General features: G+C 34.8%; 1 protein-coding gene across 4 annotated transcripts in view; it reads right to left on the bottom strand.

The window, feature by feature from the left end:
- The window catches only part of LOC141522388 (zinc finger protein DPF3), a 317,782-nt gene that overhangs the window by 91,195 nt on the left and 201,289 nt on the right, over window positions 1–25,298 (bottom strand). For 2 of the 4 annotated variants that reach the window (XM_074235794.1, XM_074235796.1), the window contains exon 8: window positions 5,615–5,674. The exons of the other annotated variants lie outside the window; for them this stretch is intronic. In XM_074235794.1, coding sequence (XP_074091895.1) covers window positions 5,615–5,674 — 60 coding nt within the window. The remainder of the gene's footprint in view (window positions 1–5,614; window positions 5,675–25,298) is intronic. 4 annotated transcript variants of the gene reach the window in all.

Here is a 25,298-nt window from a genome sequence, read left to right as displayed (position 1 = left end):
TGTGTGCATGCTGGGTGCTGCAGTAGATAGAGTACTGGACCTGAAGTCAGGAAGACCTGAATTTAAATCTGACCTGACACTTATAATCTGGGTGACCCTGGGCAAATCATCTAACCTCTGATTGCTTTAATTCACTAGAGAAGGAAATGGCAAACTTTTCAAGTATATCTGCCAAGAAAACCCGAAATGGGGTAATGGAGAGTAGGCTGCAACTGAAACGACTCAACAACAATTCTGTGAGGTAGGTAATATTATTATGGTCATTTTATAGAAGAGATATACTGAGACAGAGAGGGTATATGACTTGCCCAAGATCTCAAGCAGAAGTTAAATTCAGGTCTTCCTAAATCCAAGGCCAGAACTCTATCCACTGTAATGCTCAATGTTTATTAGTTGGTGATTATAAGAATTGCCACTTAAAATTGCTGCCTATAAATGCTATCATCTATTCTATGATGTCTTCTTCAATAACTTAAACACTGATGATTATTTTTCAAAGAATTCAGAGATTTCTAGGAGCTTAAATTGAAATTTTTGTTAGTTAATCTCAAACCATAGAAAAATTGGCATATTGTGAGTCTGCTTCTTTTTAGAGGAAACTAGAACCTAACATAGCACACAAGGGCAGGGGAAGCAAAGATTGAAATGGTGTCTAAATGGCAGTATACACTATACTTGGTTTAGTATTTGTGTTGTTGATTGATGTTCATGAGCTGTGATCATATAGAATATACATGGTAAATGTTGATAAAAGAAAAAGTGAGCCTTGAGAGTTTGGTAATTCACCCAAGGAAAGGACCCTAAGGGACTTACATTATCATTACCATTTATCAATCTCTTTATCATCATCATCATCATCAACATCATCATTATTGTTATTATTATTTTAGAAAAATATACCACTCACAAGAAATACAAAAAGATCAAACTAGCAAAAAGAAGGAAAAAGTTCCAAATGAATTCATGTTATACAGTAAGTCCACATCTATTTTAGTTTATATGTTATTACTCTTTCTAGATGGCAAGCTCCTTGAGTATAGGCACCCAGCCTAATTCATCTTTCTTCATGCAGTGGTAAAACTTTTAATTACTGTTGCTCAATTGGGTCCAAATCTTCATGACACCATATGGAGTTTTCTTGGCAAAGATATCAGAGTGGTTTACCATTTCCTTCTCCTAACGCAAACAGTTAGGAAGACCTTAATTTAAATCTGACTTCAGACACAAGTTATTTGATCCAACACAGAGGTTGGCATATAGGAAATCACAGAATATCTGGTATTTCATTTTGGAAATTATATTAGTTCACTCTCTCAAAATAGGCAGAGTAAAATACCATTGCAGAAATGAATTGCAAGGATGTTCCACAGACCTCTGAGTTCCATAAAGCTATTCAATAGTCAATCACCAGGCAGGATATCTTGATTCTCTTTCTCCAACTGAGCACTCCAACTGGATCAGGTCTGTGCCACTAGAAGTATTGGAAGGATACCATGCTCAAAAAATGGGTCCTGATGTATGTCTCCAAAGCCAAAGAACTGAGCCTCCATAAATTCCCAGTCTAGGAAACAGGACTCAGACTCAATAAAGATTGAATTCTTCCTTTCCATATATATATATATATATACATATATATATATATATATATATGTATATATATATATATATATAAATACCAAGATGCATCAGAAACCAGGACCTCCTGCCAGCCCCCCCCATACCCTAAAACTATTCCCTGGTTGACTATGTGTCTGACATCAAACTACAGCTTTGATTCAAAGATTGTCTTTCACCTGGCATGCTTATTTAGGGTTTGTGGCCCTTGGAGGCAGCTGCCGGTACCTAGAGGAGATGTGCCTCCATTCGTCCCTCTCATTTGTTCCCCCTGCTGCTGACAGTTCTCATCCCTCCACAGGTCTGACATGTTTCTATGGCAACCAGAATCCTGGGCTCTGGCTGCCTCTGGTCTTGCCACCTGTTATTACTTCATCTCTCAAGTGTAAAGAATTCTAGCCTGCTGCCACTTTGCTGTGCAAAGCACATCTTGGAAGGACGGGGAAACAACAAAAGGAGAAGAGGAAAAGGAAAGGAAGGAACCTATCTTCCCAAAAGGATAGTGAATCCCATACAAGATCCTTGCTACTATATGATGAAACCACTGGGGCTAAGGGTGAATATGGCTTCTCATAGATAAAGTGAGACAGAGCCAGCTGGAGACCATACCCACCTCCTGCTATCTTCCACCCAGCATTTAATGAGAGAAGTGGGAGGGTTAGAAGGAAAAAGGGAGGTGTGGGGGAGGAGAGCAGGCAGCTGCAGAGATCAGTACAGGATAGGTATGGAGCAAAGCCGAGAGAGAGTTAAAAGTGGTACAATAAAGACTGTGGGGACAGCTGAATGAGAAGGCAAGTTGAGCATCAAAGCTTGGGATAAATGGCCTTTATTCTTATGCTCTGGAGCTTCCTGGTCTTTATATGTTTATTCATATAAATTATTCCTAGATTGAATGTCTCTTTAGCAACTTACAAAAAAATAAACTCAATAGTTCCTAAGAATAAAAATGTTGGATTTCCATTCACACATATAAGCTGGGACCCTGGTCTTTAAAAAGGAAGGCATGGACAGGGGGGCCAGTAACATAGATGTGGAGAATATGTAACATTCACATCTCCTTCATGATATCCGATTCCTTGAGGATAAGAACCAACTCTTCCACATGTTCTATTCTGTTGTTAAGCAACAATACATTTGGGATACTAAAATCTGAATTGATCACAATGATTAAAGGACCAGAAAATGGTCTCTTTAAAAGATGAATTAGAACCCAAATTAAATTACTTATACAGTGTCATACCAAACTACCAAATATCTATTTTACAGAGCTAGAAAAAATAGTAACAAAATTCATCTGAAGTAACAAAAGGTCAAGAATATCAAAGGAACTGATGAAAAATGTAAAGAAAGGTGGCCTAACTGTACTAAATCTAAAACTATACTATAGCAGCAGTCATCAAAACTGCCTGCTTCTGATTAAGAAATAAGTAATGGACCAGTGGATTAAGATAGATACAAGAAACAGTAGTAAATAACCATAATAACCTATTGTTTGACACACCCAAAGACAATAGCTTCTGGGATAAGAACTCACTATTCAACAAAAACTGTTGGGAAACTGGAAAATTGTGTGGCAAAATCTAGGAACAGAGACCCACATCTCTCATCCTATACCAAAATAAAGTCAAAATGGGTAGAGAATGGGTATAAAATGGGTACAGTCATTAAGGGTGACAGATCAAGAAATACTCTGCTAGATGTATGGAAATGGAAGAAATCTATGACCAAACAAGAAATAGAGTACATTATACATTGCAAAATGGATGATTTTTTACTACTGTATTTCTTCACATATAAGATGCACCCTTTTTGGAAAAATTTGGGGTCTAAAAACTGGGAGCGTTTTATACAATGGTTGTAGATTTTTTTTACTTGCATTTCCTGCTTTTTCACATTTGTTTTTGTGCTCATTGCTATAGTTTTTTATTGCATTTCCCTCTTTTTCATCCTTGTTGTCTTTGAGCTCATTGTTTCACATTTGTTACTGGTGTATTAGGCTACATTTTGCCACATTCTGCCCAGAAATAGCTCAGAAAAGATTTTTGTACAGTGCTAAATTCAAGCTCAAATTGTTCCAGTTTGCAAAATGAATGGAGATTCCACTGCTGAACATCAGTTTGGTCTCCTCCAACTGAGAAAACAATCTGAGACTGGCTATGGAAGAAGGAAACCCTCCTGAAAACACCACAGCAGAAGAAGGCCATGAGAGGCAAGGCAGCCAAATGTCCTGAGTTAGAAAGAAAAGTGAAGAGATGGATTGAATAGCAAAGTACCAGTGGAATTCCTGTGTCCACAAATATGGTTCAGCAGGAGGCCAGAAGAATTGTGATGAACAAGAAGTAACTGATCTCAAAGGAGGACACGATTGGTGCTTCAGGTTCATGAAACGGAATGGACTGAGCATGCGTCCATGCACCAGACTTACCCAAAAGATGACTGAAAGCTATGAGCAGAAGGTCCTTGAATTTCATGATGCATAAAATTTGAGTTCAATAACTTTATGTAATACATTTTTTTCAAATTTCTGACCCCAAAATTGAGGTGCATCCTATACATGGGGAAATACAGCATATTAAATTAAAAAACTTTTTACACTACTAAAACCAATGCTGCCAAAAATTAGAAGAGAAACAGAAAGCTGGAAAACAATTTTCACAGCTAAGGGTTCTGATAAAATATCATTTCTAAAATATATAGAGAATTGAATCAAATTTGTAAGTTTACAAGTCATTCCCCAATTGATAGTCAAAGGATATGAACAAGTAGTTTTCAAATGAAAAAATTAAAGGTATATATAATCAAATGAAAAAATGCTTCAAATAATTATTGATTAGAAAAATGCAAATTAAAACAATTAGGAGATATCACCTCACACCTATCAGATTGGTTAAGATGACAAAAAGGGGAAATGACCAATGTTGAAGAATTGTGGGGGGATTGGGACATTAATGCATTGTTGGTGGAATTCTGAACTGATCCAACCTTTCTGAAAAGCAATATAGAACTATGTCCAAAGAGCAATAAAACTGATCATAATCATAAAAAATGGGAAAAGTCCCACATGTTCCAAATGGAAAGAATTGGAAATTGAGGGAGTGCCCATCAACTGAGGAATGGCTAAACAAGTTACAGTATATGAATGTTATGGAATACTATTGTTCTATAAGAAACAATGGACAGTTGACCTCTAAAGAAACATGGAAAGAATTACATGAACTGATGCTGAGTGAGTATAACCAGGAGAACACTGTTCACATTAACAACAATATTGTGAGTTGATCAGCTATGATGGATGCAGCTCCTCTCAGTAGTTCAGAAAGCTAAGACAACCCTGGGAAACTTATGGACAACACTATCCACATCCAGACAAAATAAAATAACAGAATCTGAATGAACACTATGTTCACTTTTTAAATATTTCTCTCTTTTCCCTTAGTCCTAATTCCTCATAAACGAAATGACTAATATGTAAACATGTTAAACACAAATGTATATTAAACTGTTAGCCCCTGAAGGGAGATGATTAGGGAGAGTAGAAGAAAATTGTATAATTTATAAATATGCAAATGGATGAATGTTGAAAAACTTCTATAGCTTGTAATTGGAAAAATTAAATTAAAAGATGACATTAGGGAGTTCAAGCAAAAGTGTCAAAATTGTGGCCTTGGACAATAATCTGCAAAATGGAACCAGATTAAAATGTATTTGGGAAATGTTTAGAAAATGAATAAAAATAAAATACAATATATATGGTTTTAATTTGTAGTTGTCCAAAGTAATATGTGACCTGTAGAAATCAGTTTGTATTTGTTTCTGACATCAATGATCTAGAAAAAGCTGAGGAATAATTTAACAATAGTGTTCAAGTCTAAGAATGGGACTGGTGAATAGTAGTTTTTCTACATTCACTATGAATAAAACAAGAGAAGATATATTTCCAAAGAAATGGAGTACAAGGGAAAGAGCACTAATTTTGGAATCAGAGGATCAGGGTTCTTACCTCGATCACTTGCTACTTCAGTAAGCTTTACATCTCTGGACTTCATCTGAGTTTCCGCATCTGTAAAATGAGGGGATTGAACTAGATGGTCTCTAAAGTCCCTTCTAGCTTGAACTCCATAATACTATAATAATGAGAACTAACATTTAGGCAATTAGATGGAGTAATGGACAGAGTGCCAGATTTGGAAAAACTGAGTTTAAATCCTCCCTAAGTTTTTTAAAGTATTTTTTCTTAATTTAAACTTAAATACAAAATAAGAAAAAAAACATAGTCATGTACACAATCTCTCAATTTTTTTTATCTTGAGCAAGTCATTCAGTCTCAGTTTTCTTATTTGAAAATAATAATAGCACCTACCTGATATAATTGTTGGGAAGACCAAATGAAATAAAAATTGCATAAGGCATTTTATAAAATGTCAACCATAATTATTAATGTAACATTATAATATTAACATTTTATGCTTTAAAAAGCCTTGTACATAGATTAGACCCACTTGAGTCCCATAATAACACCCTTAAGCAAAGTAAAGTGCTATTATTATACTCATCTAACATATGAAAAAAAATAAGATTGAAAGGCTAGGTAACTTGCCCATAATCACTTAATAAGTATCCTAGACAGGATTCAAAGTTAGGTCTTACTCATTAAATGCAGTGCCTTATGTACTGGCCTATCTAGCTGCTATAATTTGTTATTCAATCTATTTTTCAGATGTGTTCAACCCTTTATGACTTCATTTGGGATTTTCTTGGTAGATCATTTTTACAAATAAGGGAACTGAGGCAAACAGGGTTAAATGATATGCCCAGGGTCACACAGCAAGGAAGTGTCTGAAGCTTAATTTGAACTCAGGAAACTCTGGGACCCAGTACTCTACCATATCACCTAGCTGCCCCAGCTGCTTTAATAGTCTCTATGATAATGAGGGAATCCATACCTATATCCATGTCATATAGAAATCATAAGATCACACAGTTTGAATAGGCTTTTGAGGTCATTAAATTAATCCTCTTATAGATAAGGAAACTGAGGTCCAGAGGGGTGAAGTCATCTATGCACAGGAAGTGGCAGAGCCAGAATTTAAAATCCAGGTCTTAAAATTCCAGGACCTGCTTCCTACAGTACTGTATCAAGGATGTTTGACACTAGAAAAAAAAAATGGTTGACATGAAGGATAAAATATGCTGAATATTACAAAATGATAGTTAAAAGGGACTTTAGAGTGCATCTAGAGCAACCCCTTCATTTTACAGAAGAGTTAAGTGGTTTACAATTGTACAGTCCATTGCCCATTACTAGAGCACTCCCCATTCTTTTCTTCACCTGTCAAAATCCTTCTCTTCCATTAAGGTCTAACTCAGATGGTTTCTCTTTCCATGATTCTCTTCCCTCAAAGCAATCTCAATCTTCTCTCTCTCTCTCTCTCTCTCTCTCTCTCTCTCTCTCTCTCTCTCTCTCTCTCTCTCTCTCACACACACACACACACACACACACACACACACACACACACTAATCATTTATACATTTCTTATATCTCCCCAAGTATTTCCAAGACCTATCACAATGCCTTGCACATGGCAAGCAGGAAACACCTGTTGAATTAACTTGCTCAGTCAAGATAGAAACACACGTCTCCTGAACACTTCTTTTTTTTGTGCTGATATTATTTGTGAGTCTTTTTTTGTTTTTTGTTTTGAAAGGCAATGGGGTTAAGTGACTTGCCCAGAATCACACAGCTGGGTAATTATTAAGTGTCTGAGGTCGGATTGGAACTCAGGTCCTCTTCATTCCAGGGTCAGTGCTCTATCCACTTCGCCACCTAGTTGCCTGTATACTATATTTATTATAATAATACTTAAGTATAACAAATTTGGGGATAAATATAATTCTCTAAATATATATAGTTTGAAATCAGTTGGAACTGTCAAAAAAGTCTAAAAGATATAATAGTGAATTTGAAACAGTCCCTTCCAAAATTTAGTTTTTTTCATTAATTACATAAAACTAAACTTCATCACTGATGTTATTTTATGTATAACTGCCATCTTACATCCACTTATATTTTAGATAAAATATCTATATGATTTTTTGAAGTAAATAGTTATCCATGAGATTAAAAATTTTGAACAATGTATAACAATTATTTTGAACCCATTATATTTATTCTATAAGTATAAAATGATGAGTCATTTGCTTTTTTAACAATGGAAGTCAAATAAAAATTTTTGAAGTGCTTTTGGGGTATTTCATTGTTAAGAAAATGCAAGTAAATCTCAAATTATTCAATACTTAAGTTAAGATTATATATTTATATATATATGTATATATATAATATACATATAGTATATATATATGTATATATATATATTTGACCGCCTTGATAAGAAAAATCTCTAATTTATGCAATTTTATAAATTGGGAAACTATTTGAATATACAATGGTACCCTAGTTTACAGCAAAAATTTCCTGAATCTCTCACCTGTGATGCCATTTTGGTCTTGTGATAAAAATAATGTATGTTTCTTCATATTATTGAAGAAATAGAGAAGTATAGTGGAAAGAGTCAAATATAGGTTCAATCCCATTTTGGATCTGTGTAGCTTTAGCCAAATTATTTAATCTCTGGGGTCTCAGTTTCTCATCTGTAAAATAAGGTTACACTAGATAATCTCTAAAGTCTCTTGAAGCTCTAACATGTAGGATCCTTTGAAAAGTTGTTGGGAAACAAAATAAAAAACCTAACACCTTTTAATATCTGATATAGTTTGAGTATTAGTATGTCAAAAGACAAGAAATAGATGATCTCTTAAAATCCTTTTCAGACCTATTTATTCTATGATGCTTACAGTAATGTTGAAGAATAGCAGCAGTTGTTTAATTTCTAAGCTTTCTAAAACCAAAATGCCTTAACCTTCAAAGTATATAGCTTCTGGTTTATGAGACTTTTGGCATTTGGGTAGGGGTTGGGGGGACATAGAAGGAATAAGAAATCTTGCCAAGCAAAGGGCCCATACTAAAAAAATATTAAAAACTATATCTAGCAAAAGTACTTGTGTTCCAACTGGGTCCTCTAATTAGTTGTGCATTCAGTTTTTTGAATTCAGTATTTACTGTCCACAAATAGAGGGGCTGAAATGATAGGAGGAAGGATTGTTTGTCCTGAGAACAAAATTGATATGGCTTTAGAGGTGGGGAGAACAGGTATATCTAACCTTCTACCCTGAATATGTTTGTTTTTGATTATTTCCCAATAAATCACATACAGGGCCATAAGACTTGTCAGGCAGGTTCAGATATATAGTCCATTCAATTCAATAAATATTTATCAAAAATCCATTATGTGTTATTGTACTGTTTGGGCCCTTGGAAAAAATTTAAATGAAATACTTCTAGCCTTCAAAGAGCGCATGTTATACTGGGAAAAACAACATGTAAGCATTTAGGTAAATAAAAAGTAAAAATGACATGTGAGCAAATAAAATAAATACAAAACTAGAATTTCATTTCTAAGCAAACAGTTTATTAAGGAAAGGCATAGATATCTTTGTGGGAGACAAATATCTGTTATAGATGCATTCATTTCCCTAATGCTTTCAGAACCCTAATTTCCTTACCTGGGCTCTTGCAATAAGCTCCTAATTAATCTTTCTGCCTCAGTTGTCTCTCCATCTCAAACTGTCCTCTAGAATAGTAGTTACTTTAGTTATAGTAGTTATAGTAGTTATTTTAGTAGTTACTAAATTTAGTAGTTACTAAATTTTAGTAGTTACTAAAATGATTTTTTTAATGTAGAGATCTGACCATGTCACTCTCCTATTCAATAAGCTCCAATAGCTCCCTAATGCCTTTAGCATATATGTATATGTGTGTGTGTGTGTGTGTGTATGTATATATATACATATATATAAAATCTCTTTTTTCCCTGGTTCTTAATAACCTTCACTACCTGACCCCAATTTGTCTTTCTGGATTCATTATATCTACTCTTCTTCCCACAATCTACAGTCCAGCTATATTGGTTTTCTTGCTGCTCTTCATAGGATATTATATTTTCCCTCTCTTCCTTCACTCTCCTCCATGCCTAAAATCCATTCCCTTACCCCCTCTATACATAGAATCCCTTATTTCTTTTAAGATTGAATTCAAGCACCTCCTTTGACAAATTGATGGACATATGGGGTTAGAAAGAAAAAGCAGTTCAGAGAAATTCTGAAATTGTGAACCCAGAAGACTGGAAAGGGTGATGGTGCCTTCAAGAGAAATTAAAAAAAAATAGAAAAGAAGGAGGTTTTGGGGCAGAGGGGAATAATAGGATCTGTTTTGGACATGATACATTTGGGTCACTATGGTCTGTCCAATAGGCAGTCCAATGTTAACTGCATAGGGGCCTCTAGTTGGACACAGTGGAGAGAGCAGTGGCTCTGGAGTCAGGAGGAACTGAGTTCAACTCTGACCTCAGACACTTACTAGTTGTGTGCTACTGCACAAGCCACCTGAATCCTACCCTCTTCCCCTCAAAAGAAAGAAAGAAAGAAAGAAAGAAAGAAAGAAAGAAAGAAAGAAAGAAAGAAAGAAAGAAAGAAAGAAATTAAACACATAGACATTATAATTGAACTTAAGAGAGCTGATACAGTCATTAAAATAAATAAGACATGAGAAGATCCAACAGAGATTTGGCAGATAACCATAAATTAGTGGAAATGATAGGGATAATGATGAAACAGCAACTAGAAGGAGAGTCAGGATAGAATAGTGTCACCAAAAAAAAAAAACCCAAAAAATAAACAAGCAAAAATGAAAAAAGAGGAGGAGCATCCTGAAGGAGAGGAACAATAGTGTCAAAACTTGCAGAAAGATCAAGATTGATGAGAACTGAAAGAGATCCAATAAACTTAGCAATTAAAGTCATTGGTAACTTGAGGAGAGCAATTTCAACTGGCTGTTGAGATCAGAAATAAGCTTGTGGGAGATTTAGGAGTGAATAAGAGGAGAAGAAATAGAAACATTGAGGACAGACAACTTATTCTAAGAATTTAGTTGAATAAGGGAGAGAAATAGAATGATATTTGATAACTATTGAAGATTTTAACTGGGTATCTCTACAGGCAGTAGGGAAGAAATTAGTAGGTAGGAAGAAACTGAAGATTAACAAGGTAAGTGATTGTGGAATTGGTTGCTAGAGAAGACAGAGAAGTAAATGGGGTAAGTTCAAAGGTATATGTATAGAGTTAGTTTGTCAAAGAGAAGGGTTATCCCGTTATCAAAGATTAATGTGGGGAAAAAGGGAAGGATAGTGAAGAGGAAGTGGAAAAATGGAAGGTCACAGCATCTCAATAAAATCCTAGTCCAAAATTGAGAGGGTGGAGGAGAGGAAGATTTGGAATAGGCTTTATAAAGAGTCGGGCAGAGAATCAATTAAAGAAATATAAAAGGGATTGCCTTGCTTTGGTGAGAGTCCTTGTTAGGATTAGAAAAATTCTAACCAGGATTTGGGGGGGGGAGGGTCCTATTCAGTGCAATCACATGACTTTTTCCAACTCCATTCAGTAGCATCTGAGAAGAAGAGGAAGGATATTGAGGGAGAAACCCAGGACACAGCTGTCCTCTGGGGCCTCAATGCATGGGTGAGTGCAAATTAGGAGACTAGCAGAGAAAGGAAGAGAATAAGAAGATTCCTTCATCAGAAAATGTTCAAGGTATATTGCTGTATATATTACTTTGAGAGGCAATGCAATTTAGTGGATGTTAACATTGGTCTTGAAGTTAAAAGACATGAGTTAAAATAATGGCTGTTATGTCCTTAATTTGGGGGTCTCAGGCAAGTCACTTTAACCTCTTTCAAATTTAGTTTCTTCATATGTACCTTTGCTATCTATCCAAAAAATTTTTTGTAAGGAAATTTCAAGCTTTTAAATTCAATTTAAATGTATGCTGTTTATTATTTATTATTATTATTATTATTATTATTATTATTATTATTATTATTATTACCCCCAACATCATTGGAGAGTCTTCAAGGCTTCTAGATGCTCAGAATGAGTCATTCAACACTCCTTGACTTGCCTTTACTGCAGATTTTTTATTAAAAATTATTTTTCTATACATCTAATAATGATATACTTTAGATCATAATATTACAAATTTACGGATAAAAAAGAGTTTTTTTTCTTAGCATATCAAAAGCTATTTACATGGATAATCTATATGAGAAACAAGGAAAATTAAAGACTACTTTTTCTCATTTAACATGGAATAAGTCCATTCCTGGTCAAGTTTACATTACTATTCTGGTACCAATATGAAATAGAAGTATAGACCCTAGCAAAGACTGAACTACACTGAAAATTATGTATTGAAGTTTATATAGACTGGTTACATTGTATTTTGGTTAATGCAGCAGGAAAGTTTGAATTTAGAAGAGATATACCATAATAGTGTGATGGAAAGCACATTGGACTGATAGTCAAGAAATCAAAGTTCAGTTCCTGACTTTACCACTAATTTGAACTGTGACCTGGGATAAGTTATTTCACTTTTTCTGGGCTTTGTTTGTTTAAAATATAAAAAGAAAGGCATCATCCTAGAAGAGATGATATCTGAGGTCCCTTTCCAATTGTAATATTCTGTGACTAAAAAATCACATCTAATTATCTGTTGTCTACTGAATGCAAGTCTACTTTCCCACCACACACATATATATATATATACACATACATACACGTACATATACATATGTATTGGTATGTGCATGCACGCATGTGTATATCTACATATATGTGTACATCTTTAATAAATATATGTGTGTATACATAGATATATAGGTATACATTTAGACTGATATATAGATATAGATAGATTAGATAGAGATAGAGATAGAGATAGAGATAGAGATAGAGATAGAGATAGATATACTTGTACATAGTTACTTATATGTTGCTTCTATCAAAGAATGCATGCTCCTTGAGGATAGGCATTGTCCTTTGCCCTTCTCTGTATCCTCATTGCTCAACCCTTAATAAACATTTAATAAATGCTTGTTAACTTTTCTTAGATACAGAAACACAAAAAGATTGAAAGGATATACACCCCTTTCATCTTTGGTTTTTATATTAAAGTCTTGACTCATTTACAAATTAAAGTGAATCTGTGGGTTTCAGCCAGAGTTCTTAATAGGGATCATATACATAACATCACAAATAGCTAATGTCAGTAAAGTACTCTGAAGATTAAACATGTGTATAAATATTAATTACTCTTAAGGAGTCACTGAGCAATTTGTTTTAGTTGGTAATTTCATCTAAGCAATGGCCAGTGGCTATGATGGTGTTAGGCCATAAGGGACAGTTAAAGGAGCATCAGTAGAATTCCATTTGATTCAACTCCACTTAACATTTTATTCAGTAGCAGTCACTTCCTAGCTGGGGGGATACAATGATAAAATAAGGCCCTGGCTCTGTTCTCAAGAAGCTTATGGACCAAGCAGGAGAATTAGGACATGTCACAGTTTTATATGTAGATATATGTGTGTGTGTATTAAAATAAATTCATTTGAAAAAGGAGAAATGGAGTCATAGTGCAAAGAGTAGAATAAATGAATGAATGAATTTTTTAAAATTATTAAATGCATATGTGCAAAGTCATATCCTAGGCAGGGAATACAATTAGAAGAACATAACTAGTCTCTTCTCTCAAAACTTTAATACTGTATTGGGGGAGATGACATATACAGGATGTCCCCAAAATCATAGTTCTAGGGAACTGGGACAGCAGCAGAGCTGCTGGTTTGGGAGGCCTGCCATTCCCTAGTATTCTTAATGTTTACTTGCTCATCTCTGGCAGTTTGTCAATAATTGTTGTTGATGGTGAAGCTAAGCATGGTGAACCCTCTCTCTACAAGGATTACTCCTATCAATGATAAAATAGGATATATAAACATACCTCCTTCCTCTAAATAAAAAGATGGGAGGTTGCAAATTATATGGCACACATTGCTTGGAGTGATCACTACATAAGTTGTTTTTACTTAATTGTTTTTCTTTATTAAAAGATAGGGTCCAGTGTTGGGATGAGAGGATGTAGAAATAGAAATGAATATGATGTAGAAACAAAAGGCGCCCATGAATCTTATTTTTAAAATGTGAAGCGGGGGGTAGGGCATACAGGCTTCCTTCCTGTAATGTGACCCTTCTCAGGATCTTCTGCCCACTTCCTCCACAACTGTAGCTTGTGATATACTCCTCTGAAAATTTGTCTTCCCTGATGCTTTTGTGGCAGTCTGCCCATCCCCACTGCCCAACACACACATATTCACACACACAAACATACACACATACACAAACACCCACATACAGAATTTTGCCCCTGTAAAAATTTCAGGTAGTAATACTTAGGGGAGGGAAGTATCTAATTGAACAGGATCAGGGAAGGCTTTTGGGGGGAACAAAGAGGAACTGAACCTGACATGGGCATTGAAGGAAGAGGATTAACAATGGTAGAAATGATAGAGATGGTAGAGATATAAGGAATGGCATCCACAGAAATACAAAGGTGAAAAAGGATAGGAAAAGATGGGGGTACCTAGTAAAATTTTGACTTGACTGCAATATCTACCCTCATAAAATTTAGTAGTATTCAGGGTGGAAAAGGTACATAGGAGCCAGATTGGCAATGGCCTAAAATACCTATGGGGCTTGTATTAGCTTGTGTTAGCTTTAGTCCCATTTAGTAGACAAAGTATAGATTTAAAAAATTATTGTGGTAGAATATGAAAGATAGATAAGAAAGAGAAGAGACTGGAAGCAAATAAAGCAGTTTGGAGGTTATGACAAAAAAACAGATAAGAGATGCTGAGAGAATAAGGCAGGTAGTTGCAATGGGAGAGGAGAGGAGGGTCAAATGCAAAAAAAAATATTATAGAAGGAGAATCAAGAGAACTTAGCAGTTGATTGGATTTAGGGTGTGAGAGAGAGCTAAAAGAGTTCAAGATGACTTCAAGGTTTCAAACTTAGGCAAGTACAATACAAAGGAAAATTAAGAGGAGAATTTTGAATTTGTTGATGGTAAAGAAGATTAGGAAAAGTTTTAGATATGGGAAGTATAACAGTCTTGCAGATTACTAGAAATTCATAAGCAGGGAGATTTATCAAGAGAGAGATCCAAGATGGAGACATAAATTTTAGAGCCATCTAGTTGGAAGTGATCACTAAAGCAATGAGAGTGGATCAGATTGTAAAGGGAGATAAATGATTTTCTATTCCACTTAACACAGTGGCTATTCCAAACTCTCTCTTCTCTCCTAAAACCTCCAACAGCTCCCTTTTACACATTTTTCAACTTACAACCCCTTGATATTGTCCCCCCACTTCCTTTCCTTTACTCTAACCTCTGACAAAACAACCTTTCTCTTTAATAAGTCACATGCACAAACTATGGGTATGCCCCAAGGCTCTATCCTGGGGTCTCTATTTTCATACTATCTCACTTAATCACCCTATCAGCACCAAAGGGTTCAATGATTATCTCTATACAGATGAATCCTACATATATATCCGGCTCTAGCTATTCTGCAGAATACTGATTTCAGATCACCAATTGCCCATTGAACATTTCAAACCGAACATCCCAAACTCAATATTTTTTCCTCCTCAAACTCACCCCTCTTCTGAACTTCCCTATTAGGGATAAGAGAAGTGTCTAAGTATTTATAAGCACCTAAAACATTCCAGATACTATGATAAGCACTTTCATAAAATATTATTTTATCTGAACCTCACATTGTACATAGGAGGTAGGTGCTATTGTTAGATTCATTTTACAGTTTAGAAACTGAGGAAAGCAGTGATGAAGTGATGTAATCAAGGTCACACAGCTAGTTAAGTGTCTGAGGCTGAATCTGAAATCAAGTCTTCCTGACTCCAAGCCCAGGACTCTATCCAACTGCCTAGGGCTCCATTTCCTTCCAGTCCAAATTCACAAGTTCAGCATCATCCTTGATGCCTCACTCTTACTCCCTCCATATATTAAATCTGTTACCAAATCATGTTGATTCTATCCTTAATATATCTCTTACACATAGCCCATTCTCTCTTTTTCACTCAATCATGATCCTACTCAAAGCCCTACTCTTACCTAGACTATTTCAGCGAACTCCTTATTGCTTACCCTATCCCCAGTCTCTCCCTTCTTCATTTCATCTTCCATAGTTGCCAAAAATATTCATAAATCACAGGCCTGACTATATCACTGCCCTGTCCCCTCTGAATAAAGTCCAATGGTTTCCTATTACCTCTAAAATAAATATACATTTCTCTATTTACACTTCAAAACCTGGTCCTAGCCTATCTTTCCAGCATTCTTACTATATTACATTATATATCCTTTACTATACTACATATTATATTAGATTATATTATACTTACACTAAACTGTGTTACATAGTATTACATGCTATTTATTCCTCACATAAAACTAGACCAGATGACTCCCACAAGAGCAAAGTTCTCCTTCTTGGAATCCCTTATTCTCTCAAGATTCAAGCACCATTTTCTCTAAGAAGCTTCCCTCCAAGGTCTGCTTTGTGTTATATATATATATATATATATATATATATATATATATATATCCCTTTTGCCTCAGTTTTTTAAACCCAAATAGGGTCATAAAGAATCAAACATGACTGAAACAACACACATGTATGCAGCCACATAGGTATCTGCTACTTATCCTCTTTAGTAGGACCTGACCTTCATGACAGGGGGCTCTCAGCCCCACCCTCCTGAACAAAATGAACAAGTTTTTATAAGCTTTCATCAATGAGACTATAAGTGTTATAGAGAAGTGTAGTACTCAGGACTGTGGCCCTTCAAAATGGGCTAGCTCTAGATTTCCTTGGGATGGAGAGGGGGAGAGATATGTGCTTTCTTGGAGAAGGAGTCCTACACCTGCATTCCTGATAACTTCAATGATGTTCATACCCATATGGGCTCAGTTCAGAATGTGTGGAACAAGTTCTAGGAGGATGGAAAGAAAGCCTGGTCCTCACTGAAATGGCTTAACCTTTTGACTCCAAATCTCTCATGGTTAAAGTATCTGTCTGCCTCTCTTCTCTTCTCTTCTCTTGTGTATCCTCATGGGGATTGTCTGTTATTTTTGTTTACAATGCCTCCTTTGGTGCAAGGACCAGATTTCCAAGCTGACTGCCAGATTTCAAGTAGCAAAGACTAAGATGATGCATTTGAAGATAGAAGAGTGATGATATGGATGTGATGATGGTTAGCACCAAAGTGAAGATTGAGCATAGTCATGGTGTTCTTGGCCTGCTTCTCTTCAACATTTTTTTTTGCAAGGCAATAGGGTTAAGTGGCTTGCCCAAGGCCACATAGCTAGGTAATTATTAAGTGTCTGAGGCCAGATTTGAACTCAGGTACTCCTGACTCCAGGGCCGGTGCTCTATCCACTGCACCACCTAGCCGCCCCCCCCCTTCAACATTTTTATCAATAATTTGGATGTAGGCATAAATAGCACGTTCATCAAATTATCAGTGTTGCTAAGTTGGATTGGACTATCAACACAAAACAAATTAATGGATAAAGACAATGGGATAAATCTGACAAAAAAAGATCAATAAGAATAAATTCCATGTATAGTTGGATTAATATAAATCCATTATTTTAGAAGAGACTAAGAGCTGAATTTGTGAGTGGGGTAGGTGGTGGCAATTAGTGAACTGAAAGTTCAGTATGAGTCAACAGAGAAATACAATTGTCAAAACAACCAACATAATTTTCAGCTATATTAACAAAAACACTCTCCATAACCAAGGAGTCTTAAAAGGGTCCATTGTTTCCTGCCCTAATTAAGACACATATTCAGTTCTTGGCACTATATTTTTAAAAACACATTAGAGAGCTATAACATAAGCTTAGGAAAGTGACCCAAGGAGAGGGCTAGAGACTCAAAATATGACATTCAAGGATTGAAGAAAGCAGCAGTTCTCAAACATTTTTGGTCTCAGGACCCCTTTACATCTTAAAAAGGGCCCCAAAGGGCTTTTGTTTATGTGGGCTATGTCTATTAATACTTTGTTTTTAGTCATTTCAGTCTTGTCCAACTCTTCATGACCCCATTTGTAATGGGGGTAATTTTCCATTTCCTTCTCTAGCTCATATTACAGATGAGAAAACTGGGGCCAACAGGGTTAAAGAAACTTGCCCAGGATTATATAGCTAGTAAGTGTCTGAAGCCAGATTTGAACTCAAGAAGATGAATCTTCCAGACTACAGACCTGGCACTTTATTCACTGTGCTATCTAGCTGTCCTATTAATATTTACCACAGTAGAAATTAAAACATTTGTTTTTATCACAATATTTTAAATATTTAGTAATTCATTTAAAAACAACAATAATAAACCCATAATGTGCTAACAAATAACATATTTTTGTGAAAAACTACAATTTTTTTAAAAAAGTATTGAGAAGAATGGTATTGTTTTACATATTCTGGCAATTTCTTTACTGTCTGGCATAATAGACAACAGTTGGAGTCTCTTATCTGTTTATTTTGGTCTAAGTACATGAAGAAAATCAGTAGTTGGAAAAGAAAGGAGCATTTTGATAAGCAAATAATGTATTAATGTTATTATGAAAATAATTTTGATCTTGCTGATCCTCTTAAAAAGGTTTCAGGATGCCCCAGGGATATGAAGACCAAATTTAAGAACTGAAGTAAGAATGCTTAGACTAAAGAAAAGAAGACTTAGGGGGTATATGAAATCTGTCTTCAAGTACATGAAGAGTGTTCATGTGGAAAATGGATTAGACTTATGATATTTTATTCCAATTCACCTTACTAACCTTTATGAATCCTATAGTCCAATCCAGCTGGACTACTGGCTATTCCCCAATTGCATCCTGCATTCTCTCCATACAAGCCATTCTCAATGCCTAGAACACATTCCCTAATGAAATCCTCTCTTCCATCAAGGCCCAGGTCAAGGGACACCTTTTCCCTGAAACTATCCCAACCTCCTCCAGTTGAAAGTGATCTCTTTTTTCTCTTCTCTTCTAGAAGAATTTTCCTAATGTCTCCTCTTTAACCCTTTCACATTTTTCCTTACATCATATTCATTTATATTCATGCTATTCTGAGCTAGGCCTGACTTGGCTTCTTGTAATGTAGGGAATGAAAGAAAACACTTTTGAATCACAGTTAACAATAAGAAATTTATAAAGAATAAAAATAGGCAACAAAGAAATAAAACTATCACACTTTGCAGATGATACAATAGTATATTTAGAGAAACCTAGAAAATCATTTAAAAAATTAGTTGAAGCAATAACAGCTTCAGCAAAGTTGCAAGATATAAAATACACAAATCATAAGTATTTTTATATACTGCCAAGAAAACCCATCAGGAGAAAATTGGAAGAGAAATTCCATTTAAAATAAATGTAGACAATTCAAAATACTTGGGATCCTACTGCTAAGACAAATCAAGAACTGCATGAACATGATCATAAAACACCTTTCACACAAATAAAGACAGATCTAAACCAGAGAGAAATAGTAATTGCTCATAAGTAGGCCAAGTCAATATAATAAAAATGACAATTCTACTTAAGTTAATTTACTTAGTCAGGGTCATACAAATCAAACTACCAAATAATTATATTATAGAGCTAGTAAAAAATAATAAAATTCACTGGGATGAATAAAAGGTCAAAAATATCAAGGAAATCAATGAAAAAATGTTAAGCAAGGTAGCATAGCAGTTCCATATTTCAAACTATATTAAAAACTGCTAATCATCAAAACAACAGTTACTGACTCAGGAATAGAGCTGTAGAACAGTAGAATGGATTAGGTACACAATGCACAGAAGCAAATGACCAAAGAAATCTAGTGTATGATAAACTCAAAGATCCAAGGTTTTAGGATAAGAACTCAACATTTGACAAAAATTAAGAAAACTAGAAAGCAGCGTGGCAGAAACTAGGCAAAGACCAACATTTGCACCATGTATCAAGATAAGGTAAAAATGAATAAATGATTTAAACATAAAGCATGATATCATAAGTAAATTAGGAGAGCATGGGAAAATGTACTTGTCTATGGATTAGGGAAAAGTTTATGACAAAACAAGAGATAGAGAGCATTATGAGATTTAAAATAGACAGTTTTAATTATATAACATTAAAAGATTTTGCACAAGCAAAACTAATTCAGCCAAAATTAGAAGGAAAGTAGAAAACAGAAAGGGGTTGTATTTTGTAGCAAGTTTATCAAAGAGTTCATTTCTCAAATATACAAGGAACTAACCCAAATTTATAAAAATAAATTTCCCAGTTGATAAATAGCCAAGGGAACAGGAACTTTTCAGAAGAAGAAATCAAAGCTATCAATAGTCACATGAAAAATGCTCTAAATTATTACTTATTAGAGAAATACAAATTAAGTCAGTTCTGAGATACCATTTCATACCTATCATGTTGACTAATATGACAGAAAAAGAAAATGACATGCTAGAAGGGATGTGGAAAAACTGGGATACTAATGCATCATTGGTGGAGTTGTGAAATAGTTCCACCCTTCTAGAGAATAATTTCGAACTTCTCCCAAAGGACTAGAAAAATATTCATACCCTCTGACCCATTACCACTATTAATTCTATATCCCAAAAATATCACAAAAGGGGAGGGTGGAGGCACCTACTTTTACAAAAATATTTATAGTAACTCTTTTTGTGGCAGCAAAGAATTAGAAGTTTAGGAAAGCCCATCAACTGGAAAATAAGCAAGTTGTAATATGATTGTGATGGAATACCACTGTACTATAAGAAAAGATGAACAGATGGTTTCAGAAAAACCTGGGAAGACATAAATAAACTAAAAGTAAAGTGAGTAAAAAAAGAAGAACATTATATCAATTAACAGCAATATTGTAAGGATGATCAACAGTGGAAGACATAACTATTCTGATCAAAACAATCATCCAAAACAATTCCAAAAGACCCATGATGAAAACTGCTATTCACCTCCAGAGAGAAAACTATGGAACTCTGAAAACTGAAGCACATTTTACTTTCTTTTATTGTTTGCTTTTGTTTTTACAAGATAATAGGTTAAGTGACTTGCCCAAGGTCACACAACTAAGTATTAAGTGTGTGAGGCCAACACATGAGGATTCAAATTCAGGTCCTCCTAACTCCAGGGCTGGTACTCTATCCACTGCACCATCTAGCTGCCTCAACATTTTTTTATTTTATTTTTATTGTTTTATTTTGCTTGTGTTTTCTTTTACAATGTGGCTAATATGGAAATATGTTTTACATGACCTCACATTTAGAATCAAAATCAAATTACTTGCCTTCTCAAGGAAGGGGGCAGGAAAGGAAGACAGGAAGAGAAACTGGAACTCAAAATATTAAAAATCTATTGTTAAAAATTTTTACCTGTAATTGGGAAAAATTTAATGAAATTAATTTTTTAAAAGATTTACTTAATCAATGCAGGGAAGGATATTCAACAATGATATGTCTTGAGGTCAATGAATTGATTCAGCTGAGTCCTTAGTCCCTTGAGTCTCAATATCTTTTAAGGAAATATGAGTTCAAGAAGGGAATGGAGAAGAAGAGATCTAGAATATTATTCTGAACATACATTACATCCTGCCTAAATGATGCATGGTAAAAAGGAAAGAGCACTAGACTTAGAAATTGGAGGATCTGAATTTGAGTCTTGCCTTTGTCCTTAGAGAAAGTACTTAATAATGACACTTGACTTCTGTGGACCTCAGTTTTCTCCCCCCAAAAATGGGGAAGGTTGGACTAGATGATCTCTAAAAATGTTCTTTTGAAAATAAGGGCTATGTAATTTTAAAAATCTCTGTCTATACTCAGTGCATAGCACATAGTACAAATTTAATTTGTATTTGTTTAATTGAATGGAAGAAGCTCAGTACAAGGAAAAACATCCTGACAACTAAGACTGGAATCCCAAAAACTGGAATGTGCTTCCTTTTGAAATAGTAAGACCTCTATCTCAATTGCTCAAGGATAAGTTTGATAACTACTACGTATTCCATTGTGATAAGGGATTCCCTTTCCTCTATAAATATAGGTTGGTCTTGATCTCTGAAGTACTTTCCAATTTCATGAATCATGGAAAATAAGGTTCTATAATTGTAGATTACTCTTTCCAGAATTGTCAAAAAAAAAAAAAAAAGGAGAGATGGGCCTAAATAAGTAGCAGGGTTTAGGGAAACTTTAAGACAAGACAGAAGTATATGTGTCAATAAAGAAAGCAAAGAGTAATGATAAATGCAATAGATATCGTAATTTAATGGGTAAGGTCCTAGAATAGATGGAAAAGTATGAGGTGAAAAGTGCAAACTTATTCGGCAAAAATGTGGACCTCCTCATCCATCCTCAGAGAGCAAGACAGAGAATTGTGGAAGTGTGAAGGACAAAAGTTGAGGGAATAGATGAAGAATGGTATTGATTTTACCAGTAAAATAGGTGGCAGGATCACCTGTGGAGAAAATGCGGGGTTTGAGCATAGGTGAAAGCTTGAAACGAATAAAGGACATTTGAAATAGTTGCTATGGTGAATGGGAGAGAGAACTGTAAAAGATGAATAAAAAGATTGCCAGGCAGCAAGAAGATCCCTGTTGAAGATAGATATGTGAATATGTAATGGATCCCAGTCAACAGAACTCTGTGGTATCATCTAGTAGTATTTGGTGAGTTTAGGAGAAGTAGAAGATGAATGATCAGAATTTTTAAAGGAATGGAAATGGCAGAAGGGCATTCGGATGTGGGTGAGGAAGAATAGCAATGAAGTGGCTGACCATTAAATCAAGAATGTATAGGGAAGAAAGTGAAGTCACAATACAGTAATGAACTGGGAGGAAAAAGAGAAGACAGAATGGAATGAGAAAGGTTAAAAGAAAGGAAGAGATTAGGATTAGGTGCTCTAGCCCAGAGCTAGCTCTTACCAATCAAAATACAGATTTACTAGTAGAACTAAACAGAATTCAGCTACAATAAGAACCTCAAAACAGTCAAACTCCAACATATCTCTCTGGAAGAGGCCTAGATTAAATAATTCTATATCATAAAGTATAAAAAAAGAATATAAAGAGTTTAAATGAGTTTTCCCAAGAAGTAAGATCTATCTCCTGAATTATTCTGATTTTTATTTTATCTATTTCTAAATCCTGAACTTCACAGAAGGTTCATACCCCAAATCCCAGAACAATTTTAATGTCTATACATTTATGGTTCTGGAAATAGACTTGAAAAATGAATAAAAAAAGAGAACTAGAATTATATATTGTCTAATTGTTCTCAAATTGTTTTGTGTACATCCCTATTTGTCCAAATAAGGGCAACACTTTGTATACCACAGTACCTTGAGTAAGACATACAGTAGATACCTAATAAATATTTGTTGATTAGTTGATTGAAAATTATTATCCTATAGATGGCAGTGTGTTACTAAATAGTTCTGTACCTATGATAGACAGATTGGCATGTCTCCATCATTAAAATATTGTCTTGAAAATAAATATTATTTCATTCTTTGCACTTTTAACCACAGTACCTAAAACAATGCCTATCATATAGAAACTGCTTAACAAAATGCTTGATGACTGATAGATTGATGTCTGGCCAGCTAACTCATTTGCTAAGAATGTGATCCAAGTGATACTAGAGTGGTCAGTTGAGTCCCCTAGGAACAAACAAAACAGTTACACAGCCATATAACTTTACTCAGCTTTAACAAAAGTGTTCCTTCCATTAATTGAAAATAGAGGCAAAGAGTGGAGATGACTACAGAACACATAGTACCAATATGGAAAAAACTCAATATGCATTGGATTGTCAAAAAACCACAGAATTTTGAATTAGAAGGGATCTTGGAGATCATTTCAACCAGTAGTTTCCAATCTTTTTGAGTGTGAAGGTCCTTTCTTTACATAAAACCTTTGGAACTAATTAAAGATCAAAATTGCAATGCTTGATAATTCAGAGTTATGGCTCCCATGAAATAATTTAGTGGTCTTTCAGAGGTTAACAGGTTGGGAATGATCTGTTTTTGTCTATTTTTAAGTTGTTAAACTAAAGCCCAGTAAGATGACTTTGCTATGGTCACTCAGGTAGGAGAAGGGGGAAAGAAGGGAATAATAATTGATATAGCCCTTACTCTCTGCCAGTCAATATAGTAAGTACTTTACAAATATTATTTTATTTGATCCTCACAACCCTAGGGGGTAGGAGCTATGGTAATTTCATTTTACAGATGAAGAAACTGAGACAAAGAAAGATGAAGTGACAACTTAAAAAATATCTAAGGCTAAATTCGCACATCCAGTCTTGGCACTCTATGCACCAGCTGCTCTGGTTTCAACCCTTGATCTTATGACTCTAAAACCCAGGAGCTAGAAGGTCTTCTTCACATTGAAGTTTATAAACTACTGTGTTAGACAGGAGTTAAACCAGAAAATTCCTATTTCAAATTTTCATTGTAGAGCTAAAAGGCAGCTGACATTTTAAAGAAGATGCACATATCTTGAATCCCCCCTTCCTCCAGTGGCAAAATCTAAATGCATTGTCTCTGGAAGAACTGAACAAACCCCAGTTTCAAAGTTAGTGTGCTCTATTGAATTATGCAGCTTTTTAAAATATGTTTCTGAGAAAATGGAATATTTTAGGCTACTTTTTTTAAAGCTAGTTTTAAAAGTTGTTTTAATTTTGTCTTTAAAAGACTTTAAAAGTGTATCCTGGGGCAACTTGTTGAAGGGAAGATGTTATTAATTTAACATATGTAAAATCTTCCCATATCAATGTGACTAATGAAATTGTATGTTCTTTTTAGATAATTTGTACTTAGGTGGACTAATTTCCAGATTATTTAATTAGCAGAAATTATCCATAAACACTCTCCTCCACATCTGCGGAGTGCAATATGCCCTCCCTAGTATATGGCAGGGACTGAATTTGAACCCATGAGAGCAAGATCAGCATTGACTTCATCCAATCACATTCCTTTTCAATGCAATCTTAGACTATATATTAACAGAAGTATGCTATGTTTATAATCCCACTATATTCTGGGGTGATTACAATTGTATTCAGATCCTGGTACTACATTTTCAGTAGGATATTGACAAAACTATGTGGTATACTGAGAGGAGAGAAATCAGGATGGTGAGAAGACTACTACATGTAAGAACTACTGCATGTAAGAATAGGTTTCAGGAGAATTGAGAGGACTATGTGTATGGAACACAGATATCAGACTTGATCAACTTATTTTATAACTTATTTTGCTTCTTTCTCTTTCTAGATATTCTTTATTACAAGATTAGGCTCTCTGGGTGATAAAAAGGATGGCATATATTGAGAAATGAAGACAATAAACAAAAGCTACTAATATATTTGAAAAGAAAATTAAGAAAAAACTGATAAGCAAAAAAAATTAAGAAAATATTTCAGGATGTTTAACCTGGAAAAACAGAAGAACTAGGAGGAAGAATTAGACTGATATCTTCAAGTATGAACAGAGTTGAAAAAAAGGAGTAAAGTTCTTTTGTTCTGTCCCAGATAGCAAAATGAAATATAATAGGTCAAAATCACAGAGAGGCAGATTTCAGTTTTATATAAGAAAAAGTTTT

This window comes from Macrotis lagotis, chromosome 4, assembly GCF_037893015.1.
Source record: "Macrotis lagotis isolate mMagLag1 chromosome 4, bilby.v1.9.chrom.fasta, whole genome shotgun sequence".
Classification (NCBI taxonomy): Eukaryota; Metazoa; Chordata; class Mammalia; order Peramelemorphia; family Peramelidae; genus Macrotis; species Macrotis lagotis.
The sequence above is the reverse complement of the archived record's forward strand: the minus strand, read 5'-3'. Positions and strand labels throughout refer to the sequence as shown.